This window comes from Rhizophagus irregularis, chromosome 17, assembly GCF_026210795.1.
Source record: "Rhizophagus irregularis chromosome 17, complete sequence".
In the NCBI taxonomy this organism is placed as follows: domain Eukaryota; kingdom Fungi; phylum Glomeromycota; class Glomeromycetes; order Glomerales; family Glomeraceae; genus Rhizophagus; species Rhizophagus irregularis.
In genome coordinates this window covers 707283-724230 of record NC_089445.1, presented here as the reverse complement: position 1 = coordinate 724230, position 16948 = coordinate 707283, and the positions used below count along the sequence as shown (strand labels likewise).

At 28.1% G+C, this 16948-nt stretch overlaps 5 protein-coding genes across 5 annotated transcripts; 2 read left to right on the top strand and 3 right to left on the bottom strand.

Moving 5' to 3' along the window:
* Positions 1-1148: 1148 nt before the first annotated feature.
* On the top strand, positions 1149-7025 carry OCT59_008891 (class II myosin; the record flags this gene model as incomplete). The annotated part of the gene is made up of 23 exons (XM_066133179.1): positions 1149-1151; positions 1230-1397; positions 1506-1607; positions 1694-1776; positions 1854-1879; positions 1974-1987; positions 2076-2216; positions 2295-2372; positions 2475-2559; positions 2625-2728; positions 2796-2931; positions 3002-3054; positions 3117-3197; positions 3271-3924; positions 3998-4203; positions 4281-4437; positions 4517-4817; positions 4902-4993; positions 5061-6164; positions 6236-6314; positions 6389-6495; positions 6576-6623; positions 6713-7025. The coding sequence occupies 23 exons, from the start codon at positions 1149-1151 to the stop codon at positions 6779-6781; spliced, it is 3891 nt and encodes a 1296-aa protein (XP_065999648.1). The 3' UTR covers positions 6782-7025.
* Positions 7026-7043: 18 nt separating this feature from the next.
* OCT59_008890 (uncharacterized protein) lies at positions 7044-10648 on the bottom strand (the record flags this gene model as incomplete). The annotated part of the gene is made up of 9 exons (XM_025312530.2): positions 7044-7466; positions 7559-7681; positions 7786-7933; positions 8017-8479; positions 8560-8709; positions 8802-8878; positions 8960-9574; positions 9651-10173; positions 10250-10648. The coding sequence occupies 9 exons, from the start codon at positions 10646-10648 to the stop codon at positions 7289-7291; spliced, it is 2676 nt and encodes an 891-aa protein (XP_025189435.1). The 3' UTR covers positions 7044-7288.
* Positions 10649-11010: 362 nt separating this feature from the next.
* Positions 11011-11986, top strand: OCT59_008889 (uncharacterized protein). Its single transcript, XM_066133178.1, has 2 exons — positions 11011-11171; positions 11242-11986. Exon 2 carries the CDS (start codon positions 11264-11266, stop codon positions 11915-11917), a length of 654 nt encoding a protein of 217 aa, XP_065999647.1. The 5' UTR covers positions 11011-11171; positions 11242-11263; the 3' UTR covers positions 11918-11986.
* Positions 11971-12913, bottom strand: OCT59_008888 (uncharacterized protein; the record flags this gene model as incomplete). The annotated part of the gene is made up of 3 exons (XM_025334030.2): positions 12803-12913; positions 12610-12735; positions 11971-12545 (listed from the first exon to the last, which is right to left on the bottom strand). Exons 1-3 carry the CDS (start codon positions 12897-12899, stop codon positions 11971-11973), a joined length of 798 nt encoding a protein of 265 aa, XP_025189433.1. The 5' UTR covers positions 12900-12913.
* A 709-nt stretch (positions 12914-13622) lies between these two features.
* OCT59_008887 (uncharacterized protein) lies at positions 13623-15560 on the bottom strand (the record flags this gene model as incomplete). Its single annotated transcript, XM_025334029.2, has 6 exons — positions 13623-13783; positions 13854-14190; positions 14271-14324; positions 14410-14783; positions 14847-14964; positions 15027-15560. 6 exons carry the CDS (start codon positions 15558-15560, stop codon positions 13623-13625), a joined length of 1578 nt encoding a protein of 525 aa, XP_025189432.2.
* Positions 15561-16948: the final 1388 nt, after the last annotated feature.

The window sequence follows — 16948 nt, the reverse complement described above, 5'->3', positions numbered from 1 at the left end:
TAATAATGTACAGTATATCGTAAAATGTATAAAATACCTGGAGTACTTGAGTAATATATACTATATACTATTTAATTACTATATAATTATATTATACTTAGAATATAACTAGAATATATATGGAATTGTCTATAATTGCTTGACTTTAATTCTCTTAAAGTTTAATATCCAAAAAATTTTAAAGTTTTTTTTTAGTTTGGTTGCAATTTTGGTTCAGCTGAATTCTGTATCACCCCTAATAATCTTATTGGTATAAATCTTAAAAAATCATGATTTAGTTGATTTACTGTATATCTTATTATTATTCATTGTACTGATTTGATTTTTCTTTAAAGTTAGAATTTTTTGCTGTTGATCAAAAACAGAAAGTGCTTACTGAATGAAGATCTAACAAAAAAATTTTTTTGTTGTGAATATTTTAAGATTAATTGGCTTGAAGAAGTATTCAGATGTTGGTTCACTATTGGATGAGTATTGGATGTATGGCCTTTAAAGCCTTTAATCCTAATATCGATATTTGAATCACGTGATCACTTAAATATTGTCCATTTTATTTCATCTTTTGAAAATTTTTACAATTTTTATTTTTCTCAAACTTTTTCTTTAAACTTATTAATAATCCTTCTCATTACTATACAATTATTCAGGGAAAAGTACTCTTTTTTTTTTTAAAAAAACATCAAAAAGTTTTCTTTATTAGTATCTTTCCATTTAATTATTATTTATTTATTTTTTTTTTGACTTTAAATATTTATATAAAAAGTTTCTTTTTAAAAAAAAACCCCTTTTTTTTACAGAATCTTACAAATGTTAAAAGAAATTATTATTTTATTTTTTTTTTAAAAAAAAATAGGCCTCTTAAGACTTTAAAAGGCTTCACCGTTAATTTCGATCAGGTTGTCTCAAAACAAAGATCATTCTAACGGCAATAGTTGATTACCCCCTGAGCCCTGACTCCTGAGGTCACTGAGGTCAGGCGGTTTGAAAAAATCCTGCGGAATTAGTGTCCTCGTACAAACCCCATGCAAGCCGATAAATCGGGCTTGTGATACACTTGTCCCGTTTATAAAGGGTTTCGATTGATTTTTTTTTATTTCGTTAGAAACACATAATTTTTTTTAATTCATAAAAAAATCAAGTTATTAAACATGGTATTTATTCAAAGTATTTCGTTTAAAATGCTTTTATTTAAGACAATTTTTAATATAATACCTGTTTGATTTATTAAGCCTCCAAAAAAATCAACAACAAAAGATCGAAAGTTTGAAAAAGCAGATTGGAAAGAAGGTTTTAAGAAAAAGCAAGTTGGAATAGCTGATATGACTATGTTGAGTAAAGTTAATAATGAAGCTATTAACGAAAATTTAAAGAAAAGGTTTGAAAATGCTGAAATATATGTATGTAATTAAATCAAAATTCTGGAATGAATCATTTTTTTTTTGTTGATTAAAATTTTTAGAGTGTATTTCAGATTGGATAAATTTTTATTAACATTCAATTAATAGACATATATTGGTCATGTACTGATCAGTGTAAATCCATTCAAAGATTTGGGTATATATACAGATGAGATCTTGCGTAGTTATACTGGTAAAAATAGATTGGAGGTAATATATATAATGAAATTGATTTTTTTATTTGTTTAATCTTAACTTTTATTCACTGAAAAGTTTTTTTTTTTTTTAATATTTAGATGCCTCCTCATGTTTATGCTGTTGCCGAATCATCATATTATCATATGAATAGTTATAAAGAAAATCAATGTATTATTATTAGGTATTTTGTGCTAATAATGCAAATAAACAATGATTTAATTATTATTTATTATATTAATAATTTATTATAAATTTTAGTGGTGAATCTGGTGCTGGGAAAACTGGTTAGTATTTATTATAATTTTAAAAGTTTGAAATGATAATGAATTCATTATTTATTATTATTATTATTATTACTTTTTTAAAAAAAAAACTCAGAGGCTGCTAAGAGGGTAATTTATTTAAATCAAGTGATAATTGTTTCATCATACAAATATATTTAATTAATCTAATATTTTTTTTTACTATTTTTTTTTACAGATTATGCAATATATTGCAACAGTTAGTGGTGGTGCGACCTCTTCAATTAAGGAAATTAAAGATATGGTTTTAGCTACGAATCCTCTATTGGAAAGTTTTGGTTGTGCTAAAACACTTAGAAATAATAATTCAAGTCGTCATGTAAGTTATTAATTAATTACCTATTAATTTTGGAAGTTATTAAATTTTGAATAATTAAGTTTGGTTTAAAATTTTCAGGGAAAATATTTAGAAATTCAATTTAATAGTAACGGAGAGCCTGTTGGTGCTATTATTACTAATTATTTATTAGAGAAGGTGAAGACATTTTTTTTTTGGTCTCATTTTTCGGCCAAAGATACATTTAAGAGTAATTCAGATTTTTTTAAAGGAATTATTAACATTTCTTTATTTAAATAGGGACGCGTTGTTGGACAAATTGAGAATGAACGTAATTTCCATATATTTTATCAATTCACTAAAGCCGCTTCTTCTGAATATCAAGGTACGTCATTTTTCAGATATACTGATTTCCCTTAAAAAGATTCTAACAAAAATGTTTCTTTATAGAACAATTTGGTATTCAGGGTCCTGAAAGTTATTTATATACTAGTAAAAGTGATTGTTTAGATGTTGATGGTATTGATGATGTAGAAGATTTTGAAGAGACTTTGGTAATGATTTATATCTCTTTTTATTATTGCAAGCCATATTATATACTTAATGATGGTAAAATTATAGAAAGCGATGGAGGTTATTGGACTTCAAAAACATGAGCAAGATGATATTTTTAGAATGTTGGCAATAATATTATGGTTGGGAAACGTTTTATTCGACGAGGGAGATGATGGAAATTCAGTTATCAATGATGAAAATGGTAGATATAGACAATCTCGACATAATTTTTGAGTCGATTATGAACTAATTTATTTATATTATATATATAGTTACAAATTACATTGGTCATTTAATGGATGTAGATTCAGCAGCTTTAAACAAGGTATTTTTCATGTTATAATTCTTCATGGAAAAAAAAAAAAAATTTTAACACTAATATAATAGGTTTTAACAAGTCGTACAATTGAAACAACGCGTGGAGGGCGTCGTGGTTCTGTATATGACGTTCCTCTTAATCCCGTTCAGGTATCTTGTTATTTATTTTTCTTTTGAAATTTTCGGGTTTACATATTAAAAATTCTTTTATAATGTAATATAGGCATCAGCCGTGAGAGATGCATTGGCCAAAGCGATATATAATAATCTATTTGAATGGATAGTAGAACGTGTAAATAAAGCATTACGTTCACGATCACAATCATCCTATGTAATTGGAGTGTTGGATATTTATGGATTTGAAATTTTTGAAGAAAACTCATTTGAACAATTATGTATAAATTACGTTAATGAAAAATTACAACAAATATTCATTGAATTAACGTTAAAAGCTGAACAAGAAGAATATGTCAATGAAAAAATTAAATGGACACCAATAGATTTTTTTAATAATAAAGTAGTATGCGATTTAATAGAAGAAAAACGACCTCCGGGTTTATTTGCTGCCATGAATGATGCTTGTGCTACTGCTCATGCTGACCCTGAAGCTGCTGATAATAGTTTTGTTCAACGATTAGGATTTTTAAGTTCAAACCCTCATTTTGAGAGTAGAGGTAGTAAATTTTTAGTTAAACATTATGCCGGTGATGTCTTATATTCTATACCTGGTATGACTGATAAGAACAAAGATCAGTTGGTAAAGGATATATTGGAGTTAGTTGCCTCAAGTGATAATAAATTCTTGAGTGCATTATTCCCTAATCGTGTGGATAAAGATTCTAAAAAGAGACCTCCTACCGCAAGTGATAAAATTAAGGTACGTGAGTGATTCAAGGAGGGAAGAGGAGGATTTGAATTTTTTTTTAAAAATAACTTTTTTTTTTATTTAGGCATCAGCAAATGAATTGGTGAAAAAATTAATGCAATCTCAACCTTCTTATATACGTACCATAAAACCAAATCAAAACAAGAGTCCTTCAGAATATGATTCAAAAATGGTTTTACATCAAATTAAATATCTTGGATTAAATGAAAATATTAGAGTACGTAGGGCTGGTTTCGCTTATAGACAAACATTTGATAAATTCATAGAAAGGTAATATATTCTGAAAGAAGGGGTAGGAAGTAAATTATTTATTAATATTGTATTTTAAATAATTGATGATTATTTAGATTTTATTTGTTATCGAAGAAAACTTCTTATGCTGGAGATTATATTTGGAAAGGTGATCAGAAATCTGGTACACAAACCATTTTAAAAGATTGCGGTATTGCGGCTGAGGAATGGCAAATGGGTGTTACAAAAGCATTTATTAGACATCCAGAAACGGTAAACATAAAAACTTGGAAATTTTTTTTTAATAACATTTCTTTCTTTATATTAAATTCTTCTTTTAAAATCCATTAAGATTTGGGCACTTGAACATTTACGTGATAGATATTGGCATAATATGGCAATGAGAATTCAGCGAGCGTATAGAAATTATGTGAGATATAAGAATGAGTGCGCTAGGCGTATACAAAGATGTTGGAATAAGAACAAAGATCAAATAATTTATGTACAATTAAGAGATTATGGACATCAAATACTGGGACAACGAAAAGAAAGAAGAAGAATGAGTTTATTGAGTATGAGAAAATTTATGGGAGATTATTTATATGTTAATGACGAAAGTGGTGAAGAGTTAAGAAGGGTTTGCAATTTTGGAAGTGAGTAAATTCAAAAAGGAAAAATGATAAAGGAATATTGATTATTTTGGGAGAAAATATATTAATTTTATTTTTTATTATTAGCTAATGAACTCGTAGCATTTAGTAGCAAGATTCAATTACTTGTTGGTCGTCTTGGAAGATCTAGTAAACCGAGTCCTAGATATTTGATTTTGGTAAAAAATTTTTTTTTCTCTTTAACTGAATTTATTTTAACTTGAATTAATTTTTTTTTTTTTGTAGACTGATAAAGCAATATATATTATTATATCGACAATTGAAAAGAAACTTTTAACAATGAATGTTGAAAGAAATATTCCATTAATCTCAATTACTGGAGTCAGCTTGTCAAATTTAAGAGATGATTGGGTAGTACTTCACGTTAATAATCCGACTAAAGAATTAGGAGATCCAATATTTTCATGTCTTTTCAAAACAGAATTACTTGTTCATTTATTACAAAGAACAGGATCAAGAGTACAAGTTAACATTGCACCACAAATAGAATATTGTAAAAAATTGAACAAGACTGCCACACTCAAAGTTGTTAAAGATGAAAGTATTAAAAAGAATGATGTATATAAAAGTCATACAATTAGTGTGTCTAGTGGTGAACCTGCAGATAGTTTATCGGATCCTCCTTGTCCAAAAAAAGAGCCTCCACCGAGACCTATCACTTCTGGAAAATTATTAAAACCAGGTGGTCCTAAAAAAAAAGTAACTGCCTCAAAACCTATAAAGAAGCCACCACCAGTTATTACTCCAGATCCAGATACAGCAGCTACAACTAATTATAAAAGAACATCTACTGGTCCAGGTAAAGGGGTTCCACCACCACCACCGCCTCCTGCACCACAAAAACCACCTTCACCTCCACCTCCACCTACAAATCCAACTTTTAAGGCCGTTTATGATTTTTTAACGGAAGATACAGGAGAATTACCATTTAAATCTGGGGATACATTAGAAATTCTTCAAAAAGATGATAATGGTTGGTGGTTAGCTAAAAAAGATGGTAAACAAGGATGGGTACCAAGTAACTACTTGGAAGAGATTAAAGTAGCACCAAAAACAAATCCTGCATTACCAGCTAGACGTAAACCTCCACCTGCTCCCCAAGAAAAGAAAAAGGAACCTCCGCAAGAATTTGCTGCTGAAGAAGAAGCAGAAGAAAAGGAGCCTGCAAAAAAATCTCGTTTTAGTACTTCTATTTCAAATCCAACAAGTAAAAGTTATAACGATTCCTCAGCTCCTGTACCTGTATTCCCAGGTATGGCGCCTGTTAATAGTGCAAGTGGTGTACCTCCATGGAAGGCTGCTCTTGAGGCTAAAAAAGCTGCTGCTAGGGTAAGTTATTTTTATTTAATACTACCTATAACATGAATTAAAAATCTTTTATTTTTTTCAAAAAAATTTAGGCTTCTGAAACTGTAAATTCAACTGAAGATACTGAAAATGAACGTCCAGTCGCTCCTTCGAGAAAAACAGTGGGATCTGGTATGTAAATATTTGTTCACAAATCAACTTTTACTATTGATAAGCATAGTAAGATTAATAATTATATATAACAGCTAAGAAAACTCCACCACCGGTAGTTTCTAAACCGACAATTCCACCTAGACCTTCGACCGGAGGAAAGCCTCCTGCTCCTCCAAGACCAGGGACTTCAGGATCAAAGGTATGTTTGTTAAATTTCTAAAGTCATTTATTATCTTATCAGTTAGATATCATATTTAATATTTTATATTAATTATTTAGCCACCAGCACCACCGCGACAAAGTGGACAGATGAGCCTTGCTGATGCAGTAAGTTTGATTTAATATTTTCTTTTTTTTTTATATTGTGACATATTCATTATAATTTATTATTGATATATTATACATCTGTTATTTAGCTTAAACAAAGAAATAAAAGTTTAAATAACAATGACGATGATGATGATGATGATGAAGATTGGAATTAATTAGATAATTAAAATTCCTCTTAATGATAATCTAGTCATAAAGAAAAAATTATAACCTAAAATTAAATTAGAAAATTATTTATTTCTGTTAAGGTTTAATTAATTATTTATTATTATTTTTTTTTTAAAAAAAAAAGAAAATTATTTTCATCTGTTTTAATTGTTATTTATCAAAATTTTATATTATGATTATTATATTAATATCTCCTAAATTATTAATAAACATAATAACTATCACCTTTTCAAAAAAAAATTCTTTTCACTTATTAAGAATACTGTAGACTTTTTATTATTGTATATATATATATTTTTTTATTTTATATGATTGGTATATTATGTTATATACAGTAAAAAATTTTTAAACATGATGAATATTATGTACCAGTTATTATAAATTTATAAATTTAATTTTAATTCAATATATTTTCCATTAAATTATATTATAATTATGAGAAAATGAAGAGAAAAAAAATGTAATAAATAAATAAATAATTGTAATTTATAATTTTAAAAAATATAACTATCATAATTAGAAGGAGCATAGAAAAATCCAGCCATTAATACCGCATAAGATAAAATTAATATAGATCCTTTAAAATAATTTGATTTTCCTTCTATGTAAGTATAAGTTAATAAAAATACTGAAAATACTACAGCAAATACATCCCATTTGGGAAATACCAACCTATAATAATAATAAAAAAAATTTTGGTTTAGAAAAAATTTTTTTTTTTTTTTTAAAAGAAAAAAAGAAAATTAGAAGGGTTGATGACTTACGTGAATGTGCGATCTTTCTGTTGATCAACTGTTTTGCCTCTATTAACCCAAGCAGAATATGCTACCATAGCTGGGATTTGTAAAAGGCATACTTGTAATGCATAAGCTGAACCGATTTCCATACTATAATTAAATTAAAATGAAATAAAAAAAATTAATCAATATTAAAATTAAGTTTTTTTTTGTTTTTTTTAAAAAAAAAGAAAAAAAAAGAAAAATTAATTTACCTAAGAGCAATATTTCCATATAAAGAAAATAACATTGCATTAAGAAATTCTGTTACGTTTGGTACTAAAGCAAACAGAGTTAATCCTAATATTTTTTCTGTCGTATTAACATGTTTTAAAACAAATGTAACATTCTCAACCAAAATTTCTAAAAAAAAAAATGAAAAAAAAATATTCAAATTAATATTTTAAAAATCATGGAAGACTTTTTAAACTAAAAAATTCTCTTACCTGCAATGAAAGAATATAAAGCAGTACAAGATAATAATACGAATCCACTTTTAAATTTACCCCAATTAGGAGAATCATGACCACGAACTTCTTCTTCTTCTTCTTCTTCTTCTGCTTCTTCAGGTTCATTAGCATGTCTTAAATTAATTGTTGGTTGATTAGCTACACTAGCTAAATTAATTGTATTATCATCATTATGAACAAGTATACTTTGAATTGGAATCGCTGAACTAGGTGCTGACATAGCTCTTGGTAATGGTGGTGGTAAATGTTCATTCTGTGGATTAATATGTTGCTGTTGTTGTTGTAGGAAATTTGGTGAGTGTGGAAGTAGTTGTTGAATAATATTTACAGGAACCCAACGTTGATATATGGATTGTGGTCGTTCCGGTCGTTCTTGTGGTGTTTGATAAACTAATGCTGCGTGCGTACGTAATGAAAACCATAATCCAATTAAATATGACTACACAACATGTCATCATTCTGTTAGTAATAGTGAATAAACTTTTGATGAAAAAAAAAAAGGTTTAAGGAGATGTTTACCAATAAAAGAATTATTGAGCAGAAATACATCAATGGTTTGACGTGATCTTTGTATAATGGAGTTTCGATCGGTTCAACTTCTGAGTGCGAACATATCTGACAAGATTCTGCAAATAATGTTTCATCACACGGTTTACAAGACATTTTATACTAATAAAAAGCAATAAAAATTAATTACTTTTTTTTTAAAAAAGAAATAAATAAAATTATTAAAATTATTTAAAATAAAAAAACAAACTTACAGGAGCATATGTTTGAAAGAACAAAGTTGGAGTAAATGCACCAATGATAGCCATAATAAGCATGGTTGATGTCACTCCTGTAAAATTCAATAAATAAATTCAGTACATACACATATATTTATTTATATTTAAAAAAGGAAACTTTTTCATAAAATTACCTGCACTTTTAGAATTAAAATTTTGTTCTTTTCTTTTAAAACCACCACTTACCATACTAACACCAGGCATTAACAGGACACCAGCCATAATACTTCCAATAATACTACCCTCCGTTAATTTACCTTTGCCTCTATTTAAAGCAATAGCATATAAAATAATTTCAATAATACTACCAAAAGTTGCATTAATAACAGCTCCCAAACCAATAGATGATTGAGCTGAAATAGAAGCTACTGCTGTACCAATAAAATAACTTAAGGGTATAACTGATGCTAATGATAATGCAAATATAAATTCTTCTGTTGAAAAAAAATAATCTTTAAATTTATGTTTAAGAAATCGATCATCTATAATAACAAAGAATACTATCGGCATTAAATTTATAAACATTATGTTAATCCCTTCATATGTATACTTGTAATATTGCAATCCAAAAGCTCTATATGTACATAATAATACTGCTGATCTTGATGTTGTTCGAGATGATCCTGATTTAAAATGTAATGATAACGGTTTTCTATTTAAGTGTTTAAGTAATTCAAATATTAATTTTGCCATTGGTATTGGAAATACTGATAACCAACATATGACTGAAACGAAAAAAAATGATGGGGCTAAAATATTGATAAATAACTTGTTAAATTATGTTCACATATTATATAATAAAATGACCAATTTCTTGTGACTTACCTAGAACTGTGTAGAATAAGAAATAAAAGAAAACGCCTGATGGACCAATTTCATCCAACTTTTCAAATAAATTAAATTTTTCTGAACGGCTATTTCTTCTTGAATTTATATAAAGACTTCTTCCCAATAAAGGTCTAGTCTCACTTTCCTCGATATCCACATCATGATGACTAAAATAGTCAGTTTGTTGTTCATGACTTGATGTATCATCAAGCCAATCATCGTCTTTTTCGACAAATTTACCGAATGGCCAAAGTATATATAAACTTAATTCTTGTAATACTTGTGCGTACCTCCATCCTTCAAATGGCGTCAAAAATAATATAATTGATACAACAAATGATATCATTGCTAACCACCATCCAAAACATATTGCCCAAAAAATGTTACCAGGACTAATATATAAATCTGGAGATGGTACTGAATGAAGCGCTGAATTCGCATTACGCGTCACAGACCGAGATTTTTTATATAACGCCGGTTTCCATATTGGTAAACCAAACGGATGAGTAATGTTGATAGCCTAATCGTAAATATGAATTAAAAGGTCTAATCCGTATTATAAATCAGTAAAAATAACTAGCATACATTCAACTTACTTCTTGTCTATCTTTAAGAGTGACAGGTTCATGATCAGATTCATCCTCATCGATTTCGTCTTCATTTTGATTTTCATCAATTGCGTCATCTTCCACATGAGATGATACACTAGATTTTCTACGTCTATATGAATGCCGTTTTCTTAAACCTTTTCTTTTACGTCTTTTAGAATCGCCAGAATCATAATCGTAATCATCGTCATCGTCATCATCGTCATCATAAGATTTGAGCCGACGTAATTTAGGCGTCAATAATGTTGGTGTCGTGGGATTTGATCTTGGATCATTGATCGATATTCTGTGTGGTCCTTCGGAAGGTTCAACACTACTATTGACACTACTGCCCGCAATCGCTGAAGCTTGAGTAGGGGGTACACTTTGATTATCTTCTTGTGACATTCTCTAAGTTATTTACTATTATTTTAAGTTATAAACTAATATTACAAGTTTTATTATCATTAATTATATTATTAATTACCTATTTTCTTTTTCATAAACAAAACAAAAAAAAAGAAAAAGGAGAAACAATAAATTTATTGAAAAATATCTAATTTAAGATTTAAATTTATAAGTTTTAGTGTACGACAAAGGATTACCATAAATGTAATTCCAATAAACCGTCATTGATTGTAAACTTTTTTGCGATGCAATGGATAATGGATGCAAATGCTAACTAAATATTTATATCACGTTTTGTTTGTTTTAACTATTACTATAATTAAGATTACTTAATAGCATAAAGATTACTAATTTGTAATGTTAATCGGGAGTAACTTTTTGATTTCCTCCCAAATTAATAATTTATTAATAATTATAAATCCCTTGGCGTTCTTAGTCCCGATAATTGACTATAAAATAAGATTCTCCCTTTTCTCCTTTTCTCCTTAAAATCAAGATTTCGCTGCACTTACACGTGATTCACGTATGTGTGACTTCATAACGAGAAAATATTTTACTCTCAGAATAATAACGAGTAATATTTTCATCAATAGATCTTAATTTTTCAGTTGGGCAATGGCACTTGAACAATATCAAAGAGAATTTATAGAGTTCTTAATTTCACAAGAAATTTTAAGTTTCGGTTCGTTTACATTAAAATCTGGTCGTATAAGTCCATATTTTTTGAATACTGGAAAATTCAGTACGGGAGAATCATTATCAAAAATTGGTAAATATTATGCAAAAACCATAGAATCATATTCACATGAACTAGCTTATGATGGAATATTTGGACCGGCATATAAAGCCATACCATTAATATCTTCAACAGTTATAGCATTATCAGATGTATTCAAAAAAAATATACCATATTCATTTAATAGAAAAGAAATAAAAGATCATGGAGAAGGCGGTAATATCGTTGGAGCATCTCTTAGTGGAAAAATATTAATTATTGATGATGTTATTACGGCTGGTACTTCTATTAGAGAAAGTTTTGAAATCATTTCAAAGCATGGAGCGAAGGTCTCTAGTGTTCTTATCGCTGTCGATAGACAAGAAAAAGGAACTGGACATAAATCTGCTGTACAACAAATCGAAAGTGATTTTGGTGTTCCTGTTAAAGCTATTGTTAATTTAGATCAAATTATTGAATATATTGAAGAGAAAGGTGATTATGATGAACACTTAATAAAGATGAAAGAATATAAAGCTTTATATGGGGTATAAAGTATAATTATTGATAGAAAAAAAAATTAAATTAATAAAATTACAAAGTTCTTCTAATCTACAAGATAAATTCCTAACTCTTTTCTCATTTCTTCAATATTTTTATCCCAACATTCTTCGTAATAAACATTCAATAAAAATTTACATTGAGATCCACATTGTAAAGCCCAAGGGACATATTTTTTAAATAATCTTTCTTTTTCCTTAAAAGAAAGTCTTATAGGCCCAAAAATAGAACTCAATAAAGTCATAGGCAATCCAGTTTGAACTAACTCAAACCATTTTAATGCCAATTCACCTTCAACATTTGTAGGTAAATTAGTTAAAGTATGAAAAAAATCATGGCATTCCCTATATCTTTGCATGACATAAGCTAATTCATCATCATAAATATACTGTACTTTGACTCTTGTATCTGGCGTTACTTTTTGTTCATCCAAAAAATTTGTGTATTCTTTACCAAATGTTCCTAATGGTAATGAACGTAAATATGGAATATCTATTGTACTTGAATGAATTCGTGGACGTTCTCGAAGAATTCTCCGCCCTGTTTTGTCTCGTAACATATTATCTCTCATTTCATTGACAAATATTGATCCCGTTGTCTCTCCTAATGTCGCTATCATATCTATTAAGGAAAAAATGAAAATAAGTTGTTTATAACAATGAATGAAAATAAAAAAGAAGTTTACCTCCTCTTTTTGGATCAAAGAATGCTGTAAATGCTGATGATACTGCAAGTATACTTTTTTGAAGATTAGATATTTGTGCATTTGTACTTGATGCATAGTGTGCTCGTAATTCTAATTTTTTTTTATCTAAAGTATTATTATATTCATTATATTCATTTATAATTATATTTCATATTTAATATTAATACAATACCTCTATGTAAATTAATAGGTAATATATTTCGAATTAGTAAAATTTTTCTTGTTAAAACTTGTGATGATACCGGTAATGATAATGTTGAACGCAACATTTCTTTATTGAATTATTTATAATTAATATCGTGAATAGTTTATATATTGATACATGATAAACTTGGATAAACTTGTGAAACGACTTTTAGAAATTGATCTCATGAGATAAGTGAGATTTCAACATATAATCAGTCATACGTGTTGTGACAACTGGAAATTCACATGACAATAAAATATATTCTTCGCTTATGCCCAAAAAATTCTTAGTTTCTTAGTTTGCGCTTTGCACATACAAAATTTTGATAAAATAATGTTTATTAAATAAGTCTTTGAATTCATCCCTTGGGAGGAACTGCCAGCATATAGAATTCTTCAGAATCTAAATAATAAAGCTTCTCCAGCACAGAATTTCCGCCTGATTAGCCTTTATCCTTTCATTTTCTGCAGTACATGCATTTTCATATAAGCGGTCTATATTTTATGAGCCAGACGAAACGAGTTCATAAATTCGAAAAGACAGATAATATTTTCTTAAATCTTGCTAATTAGATTGGAAAAGTTTTTTGTTAAATCTGTTCGATGAATCACATTTCGGGATAAAATTTATATTTGCGATTGTAAAAATATTACTCAATCTACTTTAATATTGTAATATATTAAAAATTAAAGGATATATATTAAAATACTATTTAGAACACTATGTAGTAATGCTTATTTTAAAGAATCAGGGTGTAAAAAATGCAATTTACATAAATAAATCACATATAAGCACGCATAGTTAATTACATCAACCGAAAATCCATTCCGTTTTGTCTAGCATCATCTAAAATTTCATTGATGGGCACAACGGCACATGATCCATGATTTTCATTACGCCCATGTAAAATCCCCCATAGTATGCCATTTTCGTCGAAAACAGGAGATCCCGAATCTCCTTTCGCACCTATGTATAACAAATTAATTATAAGCGGATTGTTTTCGATGAATATGACCGGAAAAATGATACTACTTACTAAAAGCATCGCCGTATTCATCTAACACTAATATAGCCTTGACAAAATTGAACGGTGAAAAATTAGTGAGGGTATACAAATAATCTCTTGTCGATCCTTCAGTGTGCCCTGTCGTTCTTCCGATCTTCTGAATAGGTACTTCGGGTTTGTATAATGATTTTAAATCAGTTCCCACAAAATCTTTGATTCCATTAATAGCAATATGAGATTTATACGGAGGCTCTGATATGTTGCGGTTATTGTTGATTTCACAAAAAGCGTAATCAAGCAAGCATCCACGCTCATTACGTTTAAAAGATTTACACTTGATCGTAGCACAAGAATCATCAAGTGAACCCTACAGAAACGGTGTTATAAAAAATGACAGAAAGGTACAATCAATACCATACATTATCTATTGTGCCCGGTTGAACCCACCTCCCCTACTGCATGGTCTACGGTAATTATATATCTTTTTTCTTCTGTTGTTGTCTTTATTAAAAGAAAATTTTTTTTTTTTAAATTTTATTCATAATTAATAAATCATTCAAATTAAGATCCGTCTTTTGTTACTTACACATAATCCACGGGATGTAGTTTTAAAAAAAGCTCCTAGTGTAGCCGTACTGCTTATAGAAAGATCGCCAATGCTAACTCCTGATGACAAAGTATCATGACGATTGCGATAAAGTGGTTCAAAGGTCCCGTAACCAATTATTACTGGAAAACCTTTGAACTTTGCTGACACTTTCCTAAGATGAACATCTGACTTTTCGGCCGGATTTAATACAGCAATGATGTAGGCTTTTCCGTCAACCTTCCCCGGATATGCATAGATTATTGGAATTACTTTTGCATATTCTTCTGCAAAAAGAACGGAAGCAACAGCCATACCACCATCAGATATATGTTGAATTTTACGATCGCCAACTTCCGGAACTGCTTTAGCTTCTATAATTGTAGATATTAATCAGGTACAGTTATATTTTGGATTTACCTTCAATTATCACATACCTAAATCACCTAAGTCTTTGCAGAGCTTTCTCAAACCTCTGTTAATTTTTCTCTCATGAAGTACCCTAAGTCGAAATGTAGGCCAGTCCAACATAATATCCAATTCGTGAATGTATATCTAGAAATAAATAAGTTCATGAGATATTTGATTAGATGTATCAAAACCAGATCTTTACTGACCTTTAAGTTTTCCTTAGAGGATTTTTTGTGTAGATTAGATTTTGTTTGTTGGATGAATTCTTTAAATGAGCTAAATTCTAACTCGTTATTTACTACAATTTTAAATCCTTTAGGCGTAAATTTGATCAAACCTTTTGTCGAAGAATTGTTATCGACAATAGTATCATTTTGGACAAGTTCCATTTTTTCAGTGCAAATTTTGAAACTGATACGTGATTCGACAAGAATATGTATACTCTTTTCGTCATTATTTAAAAAGAGTTTAAAGAGATCAATATTATCAGTATTTTTCATTTCCAAGCCTTCAAGATCTTCCCTTATATTAAAACAGTCAGCAATGAGTTTTATTAATTTCTCATCCTGCCCACAAAAAGGAATATCAACTTTCCACAGCTTGAAAGAAAGATCGTCAAAATTCTGCTCTTCAAGGATGATCTTTTTGAGCCCCATAACGGTTTCTCCTCTTTTAACATTGATTTTAAAAAGTTCAGAAAGGGTGTTGCCTACAATCAAACAATTTATCATATAATTCATGTTTTCGTTATGTTAACAGAAGAATTTTAGTAAGTGTTATCACTATAAATCTGGTTTGAAGTGATAACTAACGTTGGAGATATCAAGTTGATTAATTGTCAAACAGTCAAGATTATAGGTGTCTCAATAATATTGTAACAAAATATACATGTATTACTAATAATTTTCAATAGAATATTAGCAATAAAAGTGTAATTCTGGTAAAATAATGTAAGAGTTTCTTAAGGATAAAAAAAAATCTATCAAATAAATAATAATAAAACACAAAGGTAAGTACATAATACTGTAAAAAAACTAACAATCAAATCATATAAAAAAAATAATACTTCAGATAATACAATCTAAACTTGACTCAGGTGCTAACAACTTTTATTCAAAAGAAAATATTGCCCTATATATATTTATACATGACAGTTTGAACTTATCAATATTAATCTATTATACTAATATGATTTATCAATCAATTATTCTTTTCTTATTGCAATTATCTGTAAAAATCTTTCTATTACCATTTTGTATAAGTTCCATATGTTTATTATATGATTCATCAACTATGCAAATCTCAAGAAACTTCTCTAACTAACTAACTAACTAATAAAGCAATTTTACTAATGTTATAATAATTAAACTGATACTTATAATTGAATATTTATAAGTCAAAAGCAATAATAATACTAAAAGTAGTTAATTAATGTAAGTAATTAATAAAACTAAAATATATTATAAGAAATATTTCATATTATAATAAACTCAGCTATAATCATGAAATTTCTGCTGCATTATATGATTTGTTTGATCTTTAACTATTTCCATGGATAACTCTAACAATAATTTTAAATAATTCTATTTAAGCAAAAATTTTGGTAACATAAGGGAATAATTAATTATCAAAGATTGGAAATGATCTTTATTTTATATATAAAGAAAATATTTTATTTAATAACTTCACATCTAATAATCACAGAAAGATGAAATAAAACTCATTAGAATTGTCTCATCAAGACAACTCCAATGGTAGTTGTTTTATGTCTCTAAGTATAATAAATGCAGAGTTGTTCATAAAAATGTCAAAAATTAGCATTTTTTATTTGGAATTTACTGTGCTATAGCAGGACCCAAATATTACTAAAACAACTCAAATCCTATGTAACTAAAATTTTAAAATGCGATATTGTGATCAATATTATACCTAAAAAGATGAATTATATATTAAAATGTTCGTCTTATTGAGACGAATCTAATAAACCAAAAATCATTAAAATCCAATTAATAAATCCCGAGATGAGGGTAAAATCTACATATAATTTTATATATTTGAAACAGAAATTAATTATAAGGTTTATATAAATTCAGATCTGAGTTTTTTAAGTAATATTTGGGTTTTGTCA